Source organism: Condylura cristata, unplaced genomic scaffold (assembly GCF_000260355.1).
Source record: "Condylura cristata isolate star-nosed mole 26May11 unplaced genomic scaffold, ConCri1.0 scaffold00016, whole genome shotgun sequence".
In the NCBI taxonomy this organism is placed as follows: domain Eukaryota; kingdom Metazoa; phylum Chordata; class Mammalia; order Eulipotyphla; family Talpidae; genus Condylura; species Condylura cristata.
The window spans coordinates 26,973,767-26,994,197 of record NW_004567117.1 but is presented as its reverse complement, the minus strand read 5'-3'; the positions used below and the strand labels follow the sequence as shown (position 1 = coordinate 26,994,197).

Genomic DNA, 20,431 nt, shown 5'->3' with positions numbered 1-20,431 from the left:
GTCCTGCGCTCTCAGGCCCAGGTGTCCATAATAACAGGTGAGCACCTAAAAGCACAGGTGTTGGCCATAGGTGCAGGAAGGCACAGAAAGTCCAAAACTGCATTTACCCTGGAAATGCAAAATCTGTTTACCAAGAAGTAGGGTTGGTTGCAGATTATATTTCTTATAGTATGCTGGCTTTTAGTCAAGTTGGTCTGGTTATTAGAAAGAGAAAAACAAATAATTTTGTTTTATGAGAAGACCATGACTAGCAGGAAACCAGCCCCTTCCATTTAGTAAATAGTTTTAAAAAGTTAAACATTCAGTAAGATGGAGTTTTGAGCATGAGATGGGTCAGTAAGAGATAGGTCAGCCATTCCTTGTCACAGATGAGACTGTTACAACGATCCTGTTTGTATGGAAGGACAAGGAGCCTGATCACTTCATTTAAAAATGAAACTGGGCAAATAAAGTTTTTCATTTATTCAAATTTATTGGAGGAGGTCAGGGACAGGCATGACCATCAGTTGACCCAAGAGCTGAATCTGGGTAATCAGAGGCTCTTTAACTCCTTCCCTCCTTTGGAATGTCTGGTTGAGCCCCCATTCCTCATTAGAAGCCCCTTTGAGAGTAATGTGTTGTTAGGACCACCTGGACCAGATGCTGGGCTGAACCTAGTTAAGGGCTGTATATAAACTCACCAGCCTGTTTGCTGTGTGTACGGAGCCGGCTGCTTCTGCTGACGCCCGACAAAAACCGCACAAGTAAGTTGTCTTGTTTATTAAAACTGTTTCCTGCTGGAGGATGAGGTCCTTCAAGGACAGAAACTCTGCCACTGTCTCACTACGTGGGCTGTTTTTGGTTTACAACCTTGGAAGTTCCCAGGTGGAATGTGAAATCGCCGGCCTCATTTCTGCCATATGTGGGGTATCCTGAGATTTGTTTTTCATGTTCAGAATATGAGCAGTGTAGTAAAGTGTATGTGAGTAGTGAGAACAATGTGAAGGTAGTGTTTGAGAAACATTCTGTGCTTTAATATGGATTTAGTTTTGTTTCCAAGTTGTAGATTCAACTTTTGAGACAGATTTAATGACTTTAGAGATTTAAGTCCCAGGATCTGGCTTGGGTTTGTGAGTGGAACGTCCACTTGCTCCTGACCCCTCATGGGTGTGGGTTATCCCATGGGACCCCCCAATGGGGGTTTCTGAGTGAACTACAGATTCATCCAAAAAAGGTGATTGACTTAAAGTCACGATTCTGATGACTAGGAATTTTGAAGCAGGACAGGCTATATAGTGGGGAACTTATGGGATTTTCTCACTTAAGCGCCATGGACATAGTAGCAAGCCCTAACTCCAGCTTTTGCAGTGCTAGGTCCCCTTTATGCTCTAGCACCAGTACACAAACCTAAGGCATTAGTTAACCCTGGAGCTCACTGACTCAGAACTGACTGGCTGGGCCACAAGCATATTCCTTTACAAGGACAGTGACTGTGGGACTCCACACCCAGGCCAGGACCACTGACCCTGCAGAGCCCTCCTTCTGCAGGGATGGCTGTTACCACATAGGAACTAAATCCAGACACCCACCTGAGGTGCGGTGCCAGGTCTGCCAGCTAAATTACCTCCCTTCAAATGCAGAGCTTGCCGCCTGGGCCAGGTGTGAGGAAGGAGCCCCTGGTCAGCCCCTCACCCCATATGGCGCCACCATCCTCCCCTTGACCACACACCTGTGTGAAGAATTAGGTTTCCTACATAACTGACATGCTTTGCACCAACACAAAGGCAACTTTAGAAACCTAATTTATTGGTAACCAGTTTCCTGGTCTTAATTCCTATCTCCTAGCTAAACCTGAACCGAGTCCAACCTCCTCACCAGTGAAGCAGTGAAGGCAATCAGCACCCACATTGGTCCCACCAAATGAGCCTGCAGTTGTTGCTCCCAGCTTGGGTCTTACACCTGGGGCTCCCCAGGTACAGTCCTGTCCCCTGTAATAGGGTCTTGGTCACCTTTGAGTTGCAGGGCAAGTTCTGGGAACAGGAACCCTCAAGCTGCTTGAGATTTTTATGTGTTTTTACTTGTCTTCTGTTGATTTTTGCCAGCTACCAGGACTTTGTGAAAGATACTTGATTGTTTTAAATAATTCATTAAACTTTGGATTACACTCTGCAACTCAGAAAAATAAGTAATGGCAGAAGATAGAGGTTAGTAGGAAAAGTAATTTTACGCAAGGAAATGGCTCAGAGTGTCCCTCAAATCATGCCATCTTGACAGCTCCATGCCCCCATTCTATGTACTGCCAGTCTATTTTCTTTCTTGACAGAAGCTCTTGGCTCCAGTCATGCAAATCTGCTTAAAATGAGACACACCACTTGCTCATTTCTCTTCCATAAAGCCTTAGTCTGGATAGCCTTTCGCCATGTTCAAGATGAAATGATTCCTCCTCTCACTTAGATGGGGCTTAAAACTCCCCTTCTGCTGAATGTCAGTAAACCAAATATGCAGTACATGTCTTTGTCAACTCTGACAGAAAAAACACAATTTTCCAAGATATAATATAGAAATAAATAAGACTTTGGCTTATACAATCGGAAAGAGATGTTGCATTTAAAGTCTTAGGCTAGTGGGATTTTGTATGATAAAAAAATGGCATTGTTTTAAGTCTGCAAGTTTACCACTGTGGCACTGTGTGATTGGCACCAGAATTACAGTTAGGTGGAATTAAATTCAAATCCTCATCTTCCATTCACTCATCACCTGTGTTTGGTGAAAGTAATAACTACTCCTGAGTTTTATTTCCTACCCCATACACTGGAATTCTCACTACCTTTCAGTGCTGATGGGTGAAAGAAACCAAGCTTATGAAAAGGCCATAGAGAGTTGTAAGGAACTTTGTAAAAAGTGTGATTCTCGGGCCCTCCCTGGTGGCGCAGCGGGTTAAAGCACTGCACTGAGAAGCTAAAGCCACTTCCGCATGAGTTCCATTCCCTCCTGCCCCGGAGGTGACCACATGGCGTGGAAGACCCCTCCTGACCCGCCCGCTGCTCCCCTCAGCAGTGTACTTCCTCGATCTGCCTGTTCTGCTCCCCACTCTGTCTCTGGTGAAGCCTCTCACCGCCCCTGAGCCTCTGGCCTGTACCCAAGTTCTGTATGTACAAATAAATAAATCTTAAAAAAAAAAAAAAAGTGTGATTCTCTATTCATCTAACAAATGGTGAAGACTTAAGTGCAGTGTGCAGGTATCTTGCCAGATAGCCCACCATGCAGTAAAGAACTTAGAACAGATGTTTTTATGTCTGTGTGTGTATAAGTGTGTGTATGGATACTCGTAAATACAATAGAAAAGTAATACTTTTTTTTTTTATGTGCATTATACAAAACAATTTTGTGTTGCTTTGAAGACCAATGATTATTTCTACTTTGGAAATTTGAGGTGTGACCTGACCTGGGACATATATTTATTTTGCATTTGAATAAAAGACTTATTACTCTCAGGAAAACAGGAAGTTAGGGCACCATACTCCATTTTTACAATCCATGTTGATTTGCATTTGACATTTCACTGTCAGCTGACTAGCTACCAACCATAACCATCCATCTCCACCATCCACGGAAGTGTGGATGACACAGAAGGCAGAAAGTTTTCCCAAGAAGAGCAAGGTGGCACTTGCTGATGAGCCACTCTTCCAAGCAGCCCCTTCTTTCCATTTTGGAGGACTTGCCTGCTGGGGGTGGCTGGGGGCACTTACACCCTTGCCTCGGGCTTCCTAAGCTTTCCCAGCACCTGCATCTACATTTTGGCATTCAGACCTAGGCAGTTGGGGTGTTTTACAACTATTGACCTTCAGCATTTAAACTGAGATTTGGGGAATGAAAGAGCATTTGAAGCACAGGGACCACCTGTGTAAGAGCACTGCCGTCTTCATGGAGTTGTGTGAAATCCTTCTAAGTTCTTCTGGCTTTTCAATTTTACTTAAATGAATTTTATTTAAACTAGCAATTGGAAGAGATAATTTGGGGATTGTGTTTGTGTTTGTGTGTGTGTGTGCACACATGCATGTGTGTGTTCACAGAACTGAGGTGTAGGTCAGAGGTGTGGAAGATGTGAGAGGTTTCATCAGAGACAGTGGGGAGCAAAGCAGATGGATTTTACTGGCATAAACTGCTGAGGAGAGCAGGAGGTGAGACAGGAGAGAGGACTCCTGCGCCATGTGGTTCACCTTCCTGGCCAGGGATCAAACTCAGACTGCAACAGTGATAGCACTGAGAATTAACCCCTATGTTACCAGGGAGACACAATAATTGCTTTTAACTAGACTTGCCCATCCATTTGGGGGGAAATGAATATTAATGAAATTGCAGTAGATTAAAAAATATATAAAGAACAAACATTTCTAGTCAATAAAAAATAAATCAAAATTTAAAACCTATATTTTACTAATATTGGATTAAGCTTAAGTAATTTGGGGAGTAAGTAAATTTCCTTCTCTAGGAAATTATCTGAGACTTTAGCCTTCTTTATAGTGAGTTAAGCCTGAAATAGGATTTACCCCCTTCTAATTACCTAATTGCCAATTCTGCATCCCATTCTTGACTACAAATGACAAGAAGAGCTTAGCTCTAGTTTGGGTTAAGCAGACCTAGTAGGAAAGCAGTGTTACTAGCTAGGATGTTTTAGTCTTATTATGTCCCAGGAACTCTTAGAAATGTTTCATGGGGAAAACATTCATAGATTTTTTTTTTTAATCCCTGAGTCCTTCAAAACAAACTTAAGAGGCAATTGGGTACATCATATTTTAGAGGAAAAAGAGTCCCAGTGAGCTATAAAGATAGTCAGAATTCAAACCCTGCCCCATCTGACTCCAGAACCCCATGCTCAACAGCGCCCCTCCCCCCCCACGCACACACCTCTTACCAACTTGACTCATATTTGCTTATGTCCTAAAGGGCTCAATCATAGTATCTCAGTGTCCAAAGTTTTATTTAAGCAACTCCAAAGTAGTCCATCCTGAAAGCAGATAATATTTTATCAGAGTAGGTTGTTTTTGTTCAGTTGTTTGCACCTAAACAAATAATTTTCATATTTGGACTTCAGTTAATAATGTTAAATTTTGCAGTTGGAGCAGCTTGCTATTTTCTAAGTGTCTCTAAGTTGAAACTTGTTTACCTCATTAATTCCTCCTTTAGCAATTCTGAAAGATGATGTATTTGAGAGGAAGGAGTTTCAAACTTTGTAAATACCTACAAGTATGTTTCACTCTGTCTTATCATGGAAACTAGGAAAGTCTTATTGGATATTTATTTTGTTCTTCCCCATGTTGGACAAAAATCTCATGAAATACATGAACTCAAACTTACTCAGCCTTTCTGCATGTATTGCTTAAAATGTCCTTGTCTTTATTTTCTCTCATTCTTCTACTGGTATTACCCCTCAGTCATTCTCAATACAGAATCTCCTTCCTCATTTACAACTTTCAATTAAGAATTTCACACCTCTATTGTGTCACATAGAGCATAATTGCTATATATACACACATGTCTTTTTCTCTCACATCAATCACATTACCTCTGTTAGGTAGCAAATCCTGGAGACTCATATTTGAAGACACCCACTCATTTACATACTCTGCACCTGAACCTGCTCAAGTAACCAACACCAATTCCTTGTTTTTTAAAGGGTTTTACTTATTACCTCTTTGAAATGGTCATAATTACTGTTTCCTGCAATCTTTGATAATTTTCCCCCAAAGCATTTTTGTTTGCTAATTGATATAATTCCCTGAAATATCCCCTCCAGGTCCTACTCTTCAATCCAGATTTGAATAAAATGGATCCAACTCTGAAATAGGTAGAGTAGGAAGCTTTGTGGTTTGTTCTGAGTGGTCACATTGGAATTTCATGAATTAAAAAGGAAAACTCTTACTTCAAATAGTTAAATGGAACCTCCTTCATTTTGTTCATTGTTACTAGAGAGGTGGGTCCAATTGGGAAACGGAAATTCGTGCATCCTGTCAACATTACCAGTTAACTGATAATGCACCTGATAGTGTGATTTAAAAGTGCATTGTTATTTAATCATGACATGTCCAGTATGTATGAGATGTTGTGTGATGGTTATGTAAGGATGGGCACACTATCATGCCATTGTGGGTCTGTGGGTTGAGCTGGCATCTCAGAAATTTTCAGTGACTAACTCTAATTATGAACGAACAGTCCTGCATATCATGGCACATAACCAGGCATGAAATATCAGTACATGTTGAAATCTGAAAGGCTTGCAGGTAGCAGAAAGCGTCCTCTAAGGCTGGCGGTGAGGGGAACAAGGAAAGAGGTCTTCACGTGCTTTCAGTACATTTCCCATTTCCTCATTCATGCCCAGCTGCCCTTACTCTATTGTGAAGCAGTTGGAATCATCTCAGCATTTGCTTTGCTCGCCTTCTTGAGGCCTCGGTATCCACACCAGAGTACCCACTAAATCTTCTACCCTCCTTAGTAGGGTCAGAAGCTTTGAGCAGAGATCAAAAAAGTTACCACTGTGGGAAAGAGGGTGTCAGTTCTCCTAATTACTTTATTACCCTGAAAACTGATTGTGATGACTTACTTTTACTTTTATTTATATATGTTGATGACTTGGTGCTTGAAGGTTTTCAAAACTCCATTAGGAAGTCTTTATTTTTTACTTTAACTTAGAGATGTCATTGTTTTCAAGTAAAATGTTAGATATTAAAGTCTTTCCAGATTACACTTGCACTTGGAGGGACAGAATATGAAGAAAATTTTCTATTACACAGAAAATTACCAGATGTTAAATATTGCTACAATAAAGGTGGTTCCATTATAACTGTTCCTGGAGTCTATTATATATATTGAATCCACTCAGGACATTTCAAAAACATGACGATAACTGACTTTGATAGTTTTTTTTTTTTTTTAAAGATTTATTTGTACACATAGAACTGGGGTTCAGGCCAGAGGCTCAGGGGCAGCAAGAGGCTTCACCAGAGACAGCGTGGGGAACAGAACAGGCAGGTCAATGAAGTACACTGCTGAGGGGAGCAGCAGGCGAGCCAGGAGAGGTCTGCCACGCCATGTGGCCACCCCTGGGGCAGGCAGGAATCGAACTCATGCTGCAGTGGCCTTAGCCTCTCAGTGCTGTGCCTTAACCCGCTGCGCCACAAGGGAGGGCCAGTTTTGTTTTGTTTTGTTTTGTTTTGTTTTTAAGATTTATTTATGTATTCTAAATTGGGGTACAGGCCAGAGGTGCAAGGGCAGTGAAAGGATTTACCCAACACAGTGGGGAGCAGAAAAGGCAGATAGACTGAAATACACTGCTGAGGGGAGCAGCAGGTGAGACAGAGGTCTGCTGCACCATGTGGGTCAGTTCACAGACCAGGTATGGTACTCATGCTGCTAGTGGCTACTGAAAGCTTCATAGTGCTAAGACACCAGGAGACCTGTATTATTAAAAAGAAACGTATATTGATTACAAAAATTCTAACTTGCTTGTACAGACATTATTTAAAAGTCACAAATACTTTTATTCAAACATTAAGTAAATGATCCAGTAAAGACTATTAGGTGTTTTCATAAATGCCTATAGTGTTAAAAATATCTAGAATATATATATCATGTATAGAAAAAACTTGTCAGTTCAGTAATTAGACTGTTACTTATCTAAACAGTAGCAATTTGTTTCCATATATGCAAAATATACTGGGCAATATAAACACTAAAACAATGGTGCTGATTCATGTTTAAAATCTACATGACACAAATCTAACTCATGTAACGAAAAAGAGAATTAACTATTGATTTTTAAGGGTGAAATATTATGGAAACATATCACACAGAACAATTTTTGATAAGTGCTAGGTTTGTTATGCATTGCTTCCTATAAAAAGAAATGATGCAGTTATTTCTGCAATGTACTGTGTTGTACATGCCCAGGTCAGTTCCCTGAAGAGGAAAGATAACCCCCAGCTAAAGGAAAAAGTGACTGGGCTTCTGGACTAGCCGTGTTTTTTAATTAGCTCTGAAAAGGTGATATCATCACTGTATTTCTTGACCCTGATTTTCTCATCTGCAGAGTTAAGAGTTGCAGCTGTTAATCACTAAATTGTCTATTAGGAAAGTTCAAATGTGGAGAATAATATGTAGGAAGGTATGATGATGAAAGGCAAAACTCATGTGAGCCATGAGAGAAATGACCTCATTAGAGTGTGTATTCAGGATTAATTGGAGATAAAACTGGATATGGAGTATAATATCAGATTTTATAGGGTCTTAAAATTAGGCAGATTAGTATAGATTTGATGTGAAAGCAAATGGATGACCATTGGACCTTTGAAGGTAGACGAGTTCCATAATGAATGCAGTGCTCAAAGATTAGTGGTACAAGGAAATAAACTATGGATTGATGGAGAAGGGAATCAGGATTTAGAACACCCCTTTTCCCACCCCACCCCACCCCCTCGAGACTGTAACTAAACAAAGGAAAGGTGTATGTAGCACAATTTACAAGGTTCAGGATGCTGTTATCTCTGATGGTGGCAAAAAGAAAAAGAACTGGACAATAGTTATAATGCAAAAAAAAATTTATTAGGTACCATTAACATAGAGGAAATAGATCTTAGTATAGAAACAGTCCGAATTTCTAAGTCACATGGACAAATAGACTTTACAACCAAGGAGCTGTTATTTAGGGATTGGTTGATAGAAAATTAGTAAGAAGAAACCCCAAAGATAAGGGGGATACTGTATAACCCTACCTAATAAGATTCTTTCTGAGATCAGGCAGGGATGATCAACTGTACTCAGGATGCTGGACTTTGATGAATCATTCAATATCAGGATGATGAAATAGAAAAATGGGATATTCTAACTAAACCATTATAGAGTTCTTACTAAATTAAACAATGTGGAGGCAAACATAGAATTCCAAAAGTCAACAAGTAGTTGAAAAATTCAGGGGAATCAAAGTAGAATTTGGCCAAAGAAGGAATCTTTGTAATTCTGGCATTTATGTTTTCTGCTCATCACTTTGTTCATTTGCATAGTGAGGAAGTGCTGACTTTTGAATATTCCTCTAAAACTTCAGGATCATCTGAAGACAGGTTATTATTCTAAATGATACAAAATAAGATGATTTGGTCTTTACCAGAGTGGAAGGGCTGATTCATAATTTTCCCCCTTCTATCAATAGAAATATAAATTACTTTGTGTGATACACATTTTAGAGCAGGTATATATACATATAATTTTTTATAGTATCATATACTCTAAGTCACTTAACATATATAATTCTGTCATGTGGGATTTTTTATTCACTATTTTTATTGGTGTCCTTTCAGCATTGCATTGCTTTGGGGATGGCTAATATGCAGTAGGTGAAATTGCTTGATAAGGGTTATATAGCTTGATAACACAGTTACAGAGCCTTCTTCCAAGATGACTCCCTGTAGGTTTTATCAGCAGGAAAACAGCTCCTAGTATGGGTAACCTCCAGGGATAAACTAGGAAGCCAGCTGTGATAAGAAATATCTTTGAGTGGATTTTTACAACCAGAGGCAGTCATGAAACTAAGTATTTAAGGAACTACAAGTCAGACAGAAAAACATGCTCCATAAGGTAAGAAATTTGATGTCTCCAAAGACTTAAGATTCATCTTTGTCCCTTAGAAGAAGACAAATGATTGAATGACTGAAGTGAAACATGGAGTAAGGAACATTGCATTGCTTTTCGGTTGATGCAAATTTAAATGGGACAAACTTTTACCCACAAGTTAAACTTCACTTTACATGTATGGGAATGAGTAAATAAATTAAAGCTTTGTCTGATAAGTTTAAAGATTTGGTTCTTTTCCTTTTATCTCCATCTTCCAGCCTCCAAATCTCACTCCTCTTGAAGTATATATCATCCAGGGAATGGCAACATTACTTAAAGACATTTAGCCTAAAATAAGTAATTAACCAAACGGTAATATAATTATCTATTGGGCTCTGATCCAGGTACCTTCCCTAGTGCTTTGTATAATATAATACTGAATTGTCCTTATCTAAGTACTCTAGAGCCTAGTGATAGGAACAAGAACAAAGCACATGAATTACAATACAAAGAGAACTATCAGTACCAAAACCTGTCAAACCTGCTCAGTTCTAAACAGTTCCAAGAAGATACAAAACTAGAAGACCAATATCAAAATCTATTTTTATAACAGTCTCAGTGAAACAAAGCACCAGACTGCACACACACACACAAAAAGAAGTAAAAATGGCAATAACAGTCCCACGCTACTCGGACCATACTCCCTCACAGAAACCCTATTTACAGTTACCTATGGGTTCTTCCCTTTTCGGGGCTAGAGCTAGCTTTACCTAGACATGCACAAATCTGTGTGACACACCATGGCTTATTCAGCTGTTTTTCAGGCTCCAGAGTTATAAACACTGAAGGCATGTTTAATTTGTTTCCTTGGGAAGGTTGGGTGGTATGATGTGTGTCTTAATGCCTAAATGTTAGTTCTAGGATCTTGGTGCACATAATTTATATCTATTGTTCTATTTCATTCTTTCATAGTAGATTGGTCATAATAATATATACCACGAAGGTAAATTGTGCAAAACCCCTAGTACAATTTAACCATCAATAACATGTTTCCATTCCCTGTTCTCTTTTAGGCCCAAACTATTGTGCATTGAGAATTTCTTCTTGAGAAATTGGAAACAGTTCTTTCTTTCATATCTTTCAACTGTAACCTGTCAAGATTTTTTTTCCTATTTAACTGAAAATGAAATCTCAACAGTACTTAATGTGTTTGAGATGATCAAAGGGAGGATTTTAACCAAGAAAGCAGTCCTACAGATTAGCTCTATGAGAAGTGTACCAATAAAAACAAGTTTGAATTTAGTTTATTATAGGTAAGAACATTGTGTCATAGACATTGATAACAATGGTTCTTGATAGTGGGGGCTGCATACAAGAAGGCAATACAGGATCATTTTTTTTTTTCTTTCTAGTGAATGTTGTGCAAAGAAACAAAATTGATGGGTACCCACTGTGAAATATTTAATTTGAAAAGACAGACTTTACCTTCAGGAAGCATATTCTAAAGATGGCTTTACCCTAGACGGCTTTACAGTAGTGGAATACCCAGGACAGTTAAGTGCTTCCCAAGGAAGCTCACTTCAGAATTCCCACAAGAAGCCTTCAAGGTGTTTTCTCTGCTTTCAACCTTTTTCTGCCCCTCCATTATTGTCAGACCAAACCCACTGAAAAGAATTGCATCTGACTTTTCTGAGAAAATTGTCTTGAGTTCTTGGTTTAATGTCATGACAAATCCCACGTCTGCTTTATCTGGGATTTCAGTAATCTTACTTCACTAGCAGGAGGATGCCTGCTCCTTACTAGGCCTACACTCATTGCCTTGTGCAATCAAATTTCCCATCTGAAGCATACATGAGTTACCATCTGCCCCGCCCTTTTCTCTAAGCCCACATTTATGGCGCCTTGGATATCTATCAGTGCTCAGTCTAGTGTCTTCCCTAGGGGTCAGGAAGCTTTTGTTGTGCCCTGACATCTGACAGTAATTGTCACTGCCCTCCTGGAGACCTTCCTAGAAAGCTTCGCTTTAGAATTCTCCTCATCTGTGCTCTTGGCTGCTGTTTTTGTGGTTACACGATGCCAGTAAAACAGTCTGCATGGGCCTGAAATGTGTTCTCTTGCACAGAAGGGGCCTGTAGTTGGCTTAATGTTCTGCTTTTGTGTCTTAAAATGATAATTTTGAAGAAAGGTCACACATTTTCATTTTGTGCTGGGCTCTATGAATAATATAGTGAGTCCTGCATTGCAACTTCAGCATTTACTTAGAGTTGTGTGAAGGTAAGAGCCTTAACTAGAGTCATCTTCCTAGGCAGCTTGCTGGTATCTGTGTCCTCGAGGCTTCAATGTCATGTTAAGATCAAGAGAATCCCCAGATCTTTTTCTTCAGCACTAAAATCAAAGGATTTTTAACCATCATTCTCAATCTTAACATACTGTTTTGTTTTCTAAGAAACATCCATTCTGTTATCTCTTTTGAATCTTGTAGTGTCATTGAGTAAGTTTACAAAAAAATGTTCTGTAAACCTTACATTGGAAACTATAATCAAATTTACTCTTAGGTGATCTGCCACTCCAAATCCTATTTACATTGAGGATATTGTCCCTTATCTGAAATCTTATGAAAGAAATTGCTTTCAGCAATATGTGCTCAGGGAGAGATTTGTGTCACCTGGCACATTAGTATGTTGTTGTTATTGACTATAAACGAAGTAATTGATCAAGTGTCCATTATAGTGGAGATTGTCCAGAAGTTGAGTCAAATATCAGGTTAGACTGTTTTCTCACTTTATCCTGGTGTTGATGTTCCATCCAATTTTCATACTTTTGTTGTTTTATTTAAGTCATATCAAATCATATGTGCCTTATTTACATAGTAAGTTCTCAATAAATATTTTATGAAAGAGGCCTTATTCCATGATATAATGTATTAGTGTCAAAAATTGAAAAACAGATGATTGATGAACTTATAATGATGGAGATAATTTTTATAAAACAGCAAAATAGTATTAAATTACATTTGCCTTTCCTTTTGGCATGTTATCTGTATTTAAACTTTTTAATTTAAATTTTAATTTGCTTCTTACACCAGTTTGCAAATGAACTATAACACTAGCAATTGCAATTTTTGGACACTAAATTTACTAGATTAAAAGTGGTGTACCTTCCTTTGTTTTCCATCTCGTATCATATATTTTATTCTTTATTTTAAAATAGGAAATCAATCACTAACAGTATCACTCTCCTGAATGTATCATAAAATGAATTGTAGGCCCAGATGTTTAACTACCATGCATATGTGGAATTTAGACTGCAAGTGGTTGTTTAAGCATGGATTTACATAACCTTTGGAAGTGGGTTGCATAAAAGTTGGGCTTTTCACAAATACCACATTTCATTTCCTCTGCCAAGTCCTTTCGCCTTGCTCTGCGAACTGCTCTTGCCCTTCTCTGAACCCTCATGATGATGGTTCATCATCGAGCACTTAATTGCTCTTCATTTGTTGTATCCCCATCTCTGTCTTTCCAGCTCTGGCAGAGCTATGCTTTTTTTTACACCACTGCTTCAATCCTACCACTTGGCATAGTATTGCATAGGTGTGTGACACTTTATTTCCTTATTTTTTTTAGTTGTTTTTTTTACTAGGAGTTAAAATTTTAAGTGGAGCTATGGTTATCATAAGTATGAGATGTATGTGTGGTACCAGGAAGGGCCATTATGTTCTCAGTGCAAGTGTGTTTTTGTGACATTACATCACTGGTTAAATGCAATGGGGAACTGGTTCAGTCCCACAGTTTTCAGACACCTGCTCAAAATGCTTAGACAACCAAGACATCGAGATGTGAGATCAATTTTTTTTTCTTTGTTTCAGAATCAGGAGAATTGTCACTATTTTAATAGAAGGAAGCACATCAAAGGAAACTGATGCAGCTGCTGTGTTATACCCAGAATAGCTTTCAAGATATTTGGAATGCTTATGTTTGTGTGTTTCATACCGTGAGCTTCTTTCATAATAGTTTGCTGCTCATGGAAAGCAAATGGGATCTAGTAATGTTACTGAATAATTAAATAACAGGTTTCCTTTATAGCAGGAAGTAAATGAAGAAGATATTAACATTCAGGATACACAGAAATCTTTAATTCATGGGTAAATGGAAACGGAAACAACGTGTTGAACACAGCATTTTTCCTTATAAAGTCATTTTAGTATCATATATTATTAAGTTGATACATAACTGTAGAGCTTCTGCTCACCCAGTCTCTAGTGCATCTTTAACAGACATACACACACATATACATGCTATGAAAGAGTTGGTCAGGATAGGTTAGCTAAGAGGAAGTATCCTTAATTGTATTTATTTTATTAGTCAGTTGTATTTGTTTTATTAGTAAAGATGGCCCTATTTGAAAATGAAAAGCTTAATATTGGAATTAAGCATATTTGAGAAATACGTCTGTCTTTCTATTTAGAGCAGCTCAAAGAGGATCCCATCCTGTGCCTGTTTCCTTAGTGGAAGATTCTGTCTTGCTGGATTTGTACCAGAGATAATAGGCTTAATTTGTATTGTATTTTAAAAAATCCATCAAAGCACTCTCACATCTGTTCCCTCATTTGATCCTTTCTCAGCCCTATGAGACCTGTAAGTATGTGTCTTAATGCTTCTTTGACTAAGCTGAAATTGGAGGCAATGAGGGGTTAGGTGACTTGTCAGAGGATACATTTTAAATGAGTAGCCTGGGAGTCATGATTGCCTCCCAAATTCTGGGTTTTCAGATCATAATGAGGACCCTTAAACGTAAACACAGAATTAAACAAACCTAGGTACAGGTGCAAAATCAAATCAACTAACAGCTCTTCTAATGCTAGGGTTGGAACTTCAGTTTTGGGGATTCCAGTTCAGATCAGGTCCAAGGCCTGATGTGTGGGTATTTTTAATGTCTGTGTAAATTGGTCTGGTTAATTAGCATGATTGGACTCATGCATTCATTCACCCAGTACTGTTCTCTCTGAATTTTACCTTCACGTACTTTGTCTTCCTAATATATTAATGGATCTTTTCAAATTTGTTTTTTTCACTAAGGTGTAGAATTCAAGATAATATTTTTTTGTCTCAGAACAATCTCCATTGAAATTTTAAAATATTCCCAATTTATAATTAATTTTTTTTCTAATCACAAAGTAAAATTCTTCTAAGGTGAAAAAAGTACAAATAAACATGTTAATGAATCATAAATGTCTAAAAATATTTTTACCCTAAATTTTATAAAAAGTAAAAATATATCAGAATGGTATTAGAGGGAAAAATGGCAGTTTTGTTTTTTTATAAGTTGGAGAAAGTGTCAGTGGCATATTTTTGAGATTGACACTATTTCTCAAAAGTAAAATGTGTGCTTTATCTAGTGGTACAACTTATCAGGTATACATAAATCTGTACTACATGAATGTTGATGAGTATATATTTTAGCATGTTAGTAAGGAACAAAGGAAATTTAAATGTACTTTTCAAAAACAGCTAGTTAGATAAGTTATATTATCCATGAAAAAAAATGATACAGCCATTGAAAAATAATAAATATTTACATATGCTTTTATATATTTTTCTATTAAGTTTAAAAGTCATGTAGAATGCATATCTCTTATTGTTTTTATAAAAACCTTTGAAAGACAAACTACTAAATATATTTGGAAACGAAAACTGGGATTTTGAGGTGGAAAGAGAACTAAGGAGATCTAATTACACATTCTTCAAATATATTACATGTTTATTACTTTCACTAAATAGTAGAAAAAGTAATCAATCAAGCTTACAATAGTTTACAAACAGAACTATCTATAAACTGTAAAATAATTCTTTAGGTACTTTGTGTTTTTATTATGGCCCCAGTAACACATAGTTAATGTGACAAATCCATTTATATTTCCATAAAGATCATTTCTACTTGAAAAATGAATAAATTTTGGGAAACATCAGGTAGAAATTTCAGGCCATACTCAACTATGAGATTCTGATTGAGGCATATGGTTTACAAATGCTCCAAATGGAAAATAGTGGTGCAGTTGATTGAAAACTGTTATGTTGTTTGCATCTATTCCATATTGACTAAAAACTGCATAAGATCTTGCCTCACCAATTCAGAATCTTAATAATTTTATTACACTCAGGTTTGTTAAGGGTCTTATTTTTCCAAAAACTCTGGATCTATGTAAATGCTGACCTCCTTCGAAAGTCAGACAATGTTTAAACTGGGTTTTCATTTGCTAGATAATTATTTTGAATGGGGCATTTTAGTGGTTCTGAAAAAAAGTAATTCATTGATTAGTTGTAAATCCTGGGTGATTTATTCTTCTTTAAAGTCACCAATTACAGTTCAAGCTTATATGAATCTTCTTCCTTTGAGTGCTTACCACATAAATTGTCCAAATCAAAATGTTTCTGCATGGTTCAGCATGGCTTGTTCTACATCCAGAGTGAGTTTCAAGACACCCATTGCATCTTTCTATGTAACACTTGTAATTCTAACAATGAATTCAGAACAATAGTGAATGAACAGATATACCAGACTGAGCAAGTACTTAATTTTAATTACCAAGAAATTGTAGCTCAGGATAAGAGGTACCATGAAAAGCTATAATAGTATCTCCCAGGTTGGCAAAGTGTATATTGTAGAAGTCATTCTTACCTTTCAATGCAGAGAGAAAAGATGAGTCAACAAAATTTAGAAAGGACCCATGACTCAGCAACCAAGATACTTCTGTGTATGTCCCTAAGTGGGACAAATTTAAGAATATTCAACCTCATAACTGGGTCTAATGTCAGTCATGCTACTGTCTACCCTCATTCACAAGGATAATCAGAGTTAAATTCTAGTTTGCTTTTAGGTTTCTGAGATCAATTCTTTAGGTTTCAATGTTAGGTGCATGCAAATTAATATTTTAATTCAGTAAAATTAGGTTATTAAGTAGACAACCATTAAAAGCATATACAATTGACCCTTGAACAGTGTGGCGGTCAGGGCACTGACTCCAATGTACTTAAAATTCCAACTATAACTCACCAAATTTGATTACAGTAGTGCCGGGGGTATTTCTAGGCATTGATTTCAAGATCTGGCTCAATACCAAAATCCACAGACGCTCAAGTCATTCATGGTTGGTGTATTGTATTCTTGTGTTTCATGTCAACAAATTCAACTAATGCTGGATTTTGATTGACTCTCTGAATGCAGAGCTAGCGAGACTGGAAAAATTGTCACAAACCAGTTAACTCATGTAGTTCAAATCTATCTTATCTAAGAATCAAATACAATCAACACATAATTTCTAAAAATCCATGAGTAAATCTATTTAACATACCTCCCAAATACATCTCAAATCTTTCATGAATAAAGAGCAACACTGAAAAATTTTAAAATTTCATAGTTTTAGACATTATATAGTTTTCATTATGCAAAGTCCACAAATATACTTCTAGTAATTTCTATCTGAACGAATTTCATGTCAACTTTTATCTTTTATTAATGCTGTGTTGGCTTCACTATTTTAACTATAAAAATTTTGCTCCTTTTCTGCAGGCAGAATTCACAGCCATGCGGGAGCAGTACATGAGAGGTGGGGAGGGTTTCATCATCTGCTACTCTGTGACTGACCGCCAGTCATTCCAAGAAGCCGCCAAATTCAAAGAGCTCATTTTTCAAGTCCGCCACACCTATGAAATTCCTCTGGTACTGGTGGGTAACAAAATTGACCTGGAACAGTTCCGCCAGGTGAGTGCCGACTTATGTGTGAGATTTGTCTTTTTGTAAGGATAAATAGGACCAAGTATGGTTCTTTTCCAAAGTAAAAAAATGAGAATTATAGAAATGAATGTTTCATATGACTTTACTAAAATATGACAAAAACAACTCTATGGCCCTGTAGTAGGTTGTTACCTATCACGATAGTTCCTATCCCACTATCTTCCAGGTGGAGGTAAATGGTTTCCTCTATCTTGTTATATCTTGACTGGCCCTATCATTTATTTTGAGCAGTGTGATACAGTAAAAGTTATGTTTATAACTTGAGGTTGAGACTCAAATTCTGTGTGTTCTGCCTAGGCCATTTGAAATGTTTGCTCTTGAAGTCTAAGCCACTATGTAAATACTCCGAATAAAACACATGGGGGATGCTTTGTGTTCAAGTGGATACCCAGCTTCACAGTTGTCCCTGTCAACACAGTCTATATGGCCAAAATCATTTTGCATGTTCTAGCTCCAAACAAGATTTTTAACATTATAGAATAGCTTAGCAAACCCACAAAGAACAGAAATACAGAATCACAGGCAAACATGAGCAATATTTTTAACTTTCCAGAAACAGAACAAGCCATTACTTCTCAGGTTGAATAAGAAATGACTCCAATATACCATCAATCTATTTCAAGTTGTTCCTGTTATGTCATTGTGATTCTATCTTAATGTCCCAAACAAAAAAAAAAGGATAGAGGGAAACCATATTAAGTATAGATGATGATCCCTTATCAGATTTCATGTAGTTTGTTATAGTTTATGCATATCTAATTAGAGGCTACCAGGACCTGAAGAACAAACCATGATGGTCTCCTCTTACACCTCTGTGGGGTAATGAAATCCTTTTGAAAATACTTTCTAACAAAATCCTGAATCAGGGACCAGGCAAATAGGCTTCATGATACTTTGCTGAGAGGTTGCATGCAAATCAAAGTTTTGTAAATCAAATTCTCTAAATCAAGTGGTTTATTATAATGTGAGATGTTTCATCTTTATGTGCATTGACTATATTTGAACTGAAGTTTGTAGTTGTACTTAATGAGTTCTGTTTAGACTGTTCAAATTGTCCTACTAATGAATTCATCAGCTCAGGTAAGAATCTTCACTAAAACTATTTTCTCCTATTTTGAGTATTTGTGGTTTTATGTGTACAGAAAATGCATTTTTACTGTTATTACAGTGAAAAGATCTCATAGAGAGTCAATGTTTATAAATTCATGCTTAACGTGGAAACATATTCCTGTGATTTAGTGCCGTGCATTTTTGCGCTGACTTTTTTGTATAGTTTACAAGAAAGTTTAAAGCATCTTAAAGTGGCAGTCAGCTATCTTTGAAGCTGTAATATTTGCTTTACACCTCTGCATTTGTTTGTTGCCTTGTTTTGTAGCTTCCTTTTGTGCAAAAGGACTGTTGACGAGGCTTATGACATGGTGGTGTTGACTATAACACGGCTATATTACTGTGGGTTTTTCCTCACAAGTTCAATGTGTGTGTATTCGTGGGTACTTGACAGAAGTTATAGATTAAGGACTGAACCCTTCAGATTCTCCTTTGAATAATGGGCATGCTTATTTTTTTTGCGGGGTAGCATGAAGGAAAAGAGCACCTTGAGATAGAGGTATATGAAGCATGATCATGTGACCACCTGCACTGTATTGCTCAAAATTCCTAGAGGAAACACATCTTTAATAGAACAAATCATAATACTTGTGAGAGCAGTTGGTGCCTCTGCAAAAACTACTGAATTTGGAAAATTCAGGCAGTAGTGACTCAGGTTCTCTCTAGGGTCACTGGTCTCCATGATTCCCACATGAGCCTGGCATTTGCTGCTCCTTCAGCCACCTGGCACTGTGACTGCTTTACATGCTCAGAGGTGGTCCTCGGCATCCCACAAAGGATGCTCACTGGACCCCTACCTCTGCCTGGGAAATAGCAGATTGGCAGTGCTGTGAACCACAAGCCTCACAAACATCAATAAAACAGATACTGCAAACAACATGAAATTTAGTAATTTAACAGTGTTAACGGATTTTCCTTTTAGATAAAAGCAAATATAAACTTACAAGAAGTGCAGAAACCATAAAAACTCTATTGCAATCTTCTTAAAAATGCTCATGTACCAATAGCTCCAATAATGAAGTGTTGATATGCAAACATGGCTTCTGGCTGTGGAGTCTGTGATGGAAATAATTATTCCTATAATTATACTGTGGTTTTCCTTTTAATTCAAATGTTTTTAATTCACACTTTATTTCAATCCTGGAACTGTTCTGTATACTTGTAATTATTTGATGGAGGATGATATTTGAAAAGTGACTATATTTATAGAAAGTGACTTAAATGAACTACTGTTGTTAATGGCAGAATTAAGATAAAATCTAGATCATGAGCACTCCCTTTGTTCCATCAGCATTAACAGGGTAGTTCTTTTATTATTAAAATGCAAACTAACCAAAACAAAGATGCTGATACCTGCATCAGCTACACATACAACTTCTTTTAAGTTTTATGTTTTATGAAGATCGCTAGAATAATAAAGTTGAGCTCTCACAAAGACTCAAAGCAAGCCATGGTGGTGCTTTTGCTTCCTGCTGAGAGACAGGTGGGAAATTCACCCAGAAGCTCCTTTTCCAGTCTACATTGAAAGGGTTGAAAGGAAAGACTACTGATGAGGAAACTGATTTAGAAGCAGAGGCATCCACATTTTTAATGCATTTGGGTGAATCTCAAGATTTTTCCTATTAAGAAAAAAAAATGGTGTCTGTATTTTTAATTTTATCTTTATTCATTTTGAGCTAAAACATGGAAAGTCTGTTTAAAATTGAGTATTTGGGAATAATCATGTTGATGCTGGCTGATGATCCTGATGTTGCATCTAAATATATTTTTAAGGCTCAGTGCCAGGCTCTTAACACACATATTTTATTTAATCCTCACTAGAAGTCCACGAAGTAAGCAGCTTCTTTGGTACCTATTTACCTAAGTTTGTTTAAACTTTAACAACTTGCTCAAGGTCATAGAGCTAGAGTGGAATGATAATGTCCTGTGGGCCCTGATTTCAGATCTCCCT

The 20,431-nt window shown here is 37.4% G+C and overlaps 1 protein-coding gene across 2 annotated transcripts in view; it reads left to right on the top strand.

Annotated features, from left to right (window-relative positions):
• Nucleotides 1-20,431, top strand: part of RIT2 (Ras-like without CAAX 2) — a 292,935-nt gene that overhangs the window by 140,430 nt on the left and 132,074 nt on the right. For both annotated transcript variants that reach the window (XM_012725756.1, XM_004683869.2), the window contains exon 4: nucleotides 17,149-17,340. In XM_012725756.1, coding sequence (XP_012581210.1) covers nucleotides 17,149-17,340 — 192 coding nt within the window. The remainder of the gene's footprint in view (nucleotides 1-17,148; nucleotides 17,341-20,431) is intronic.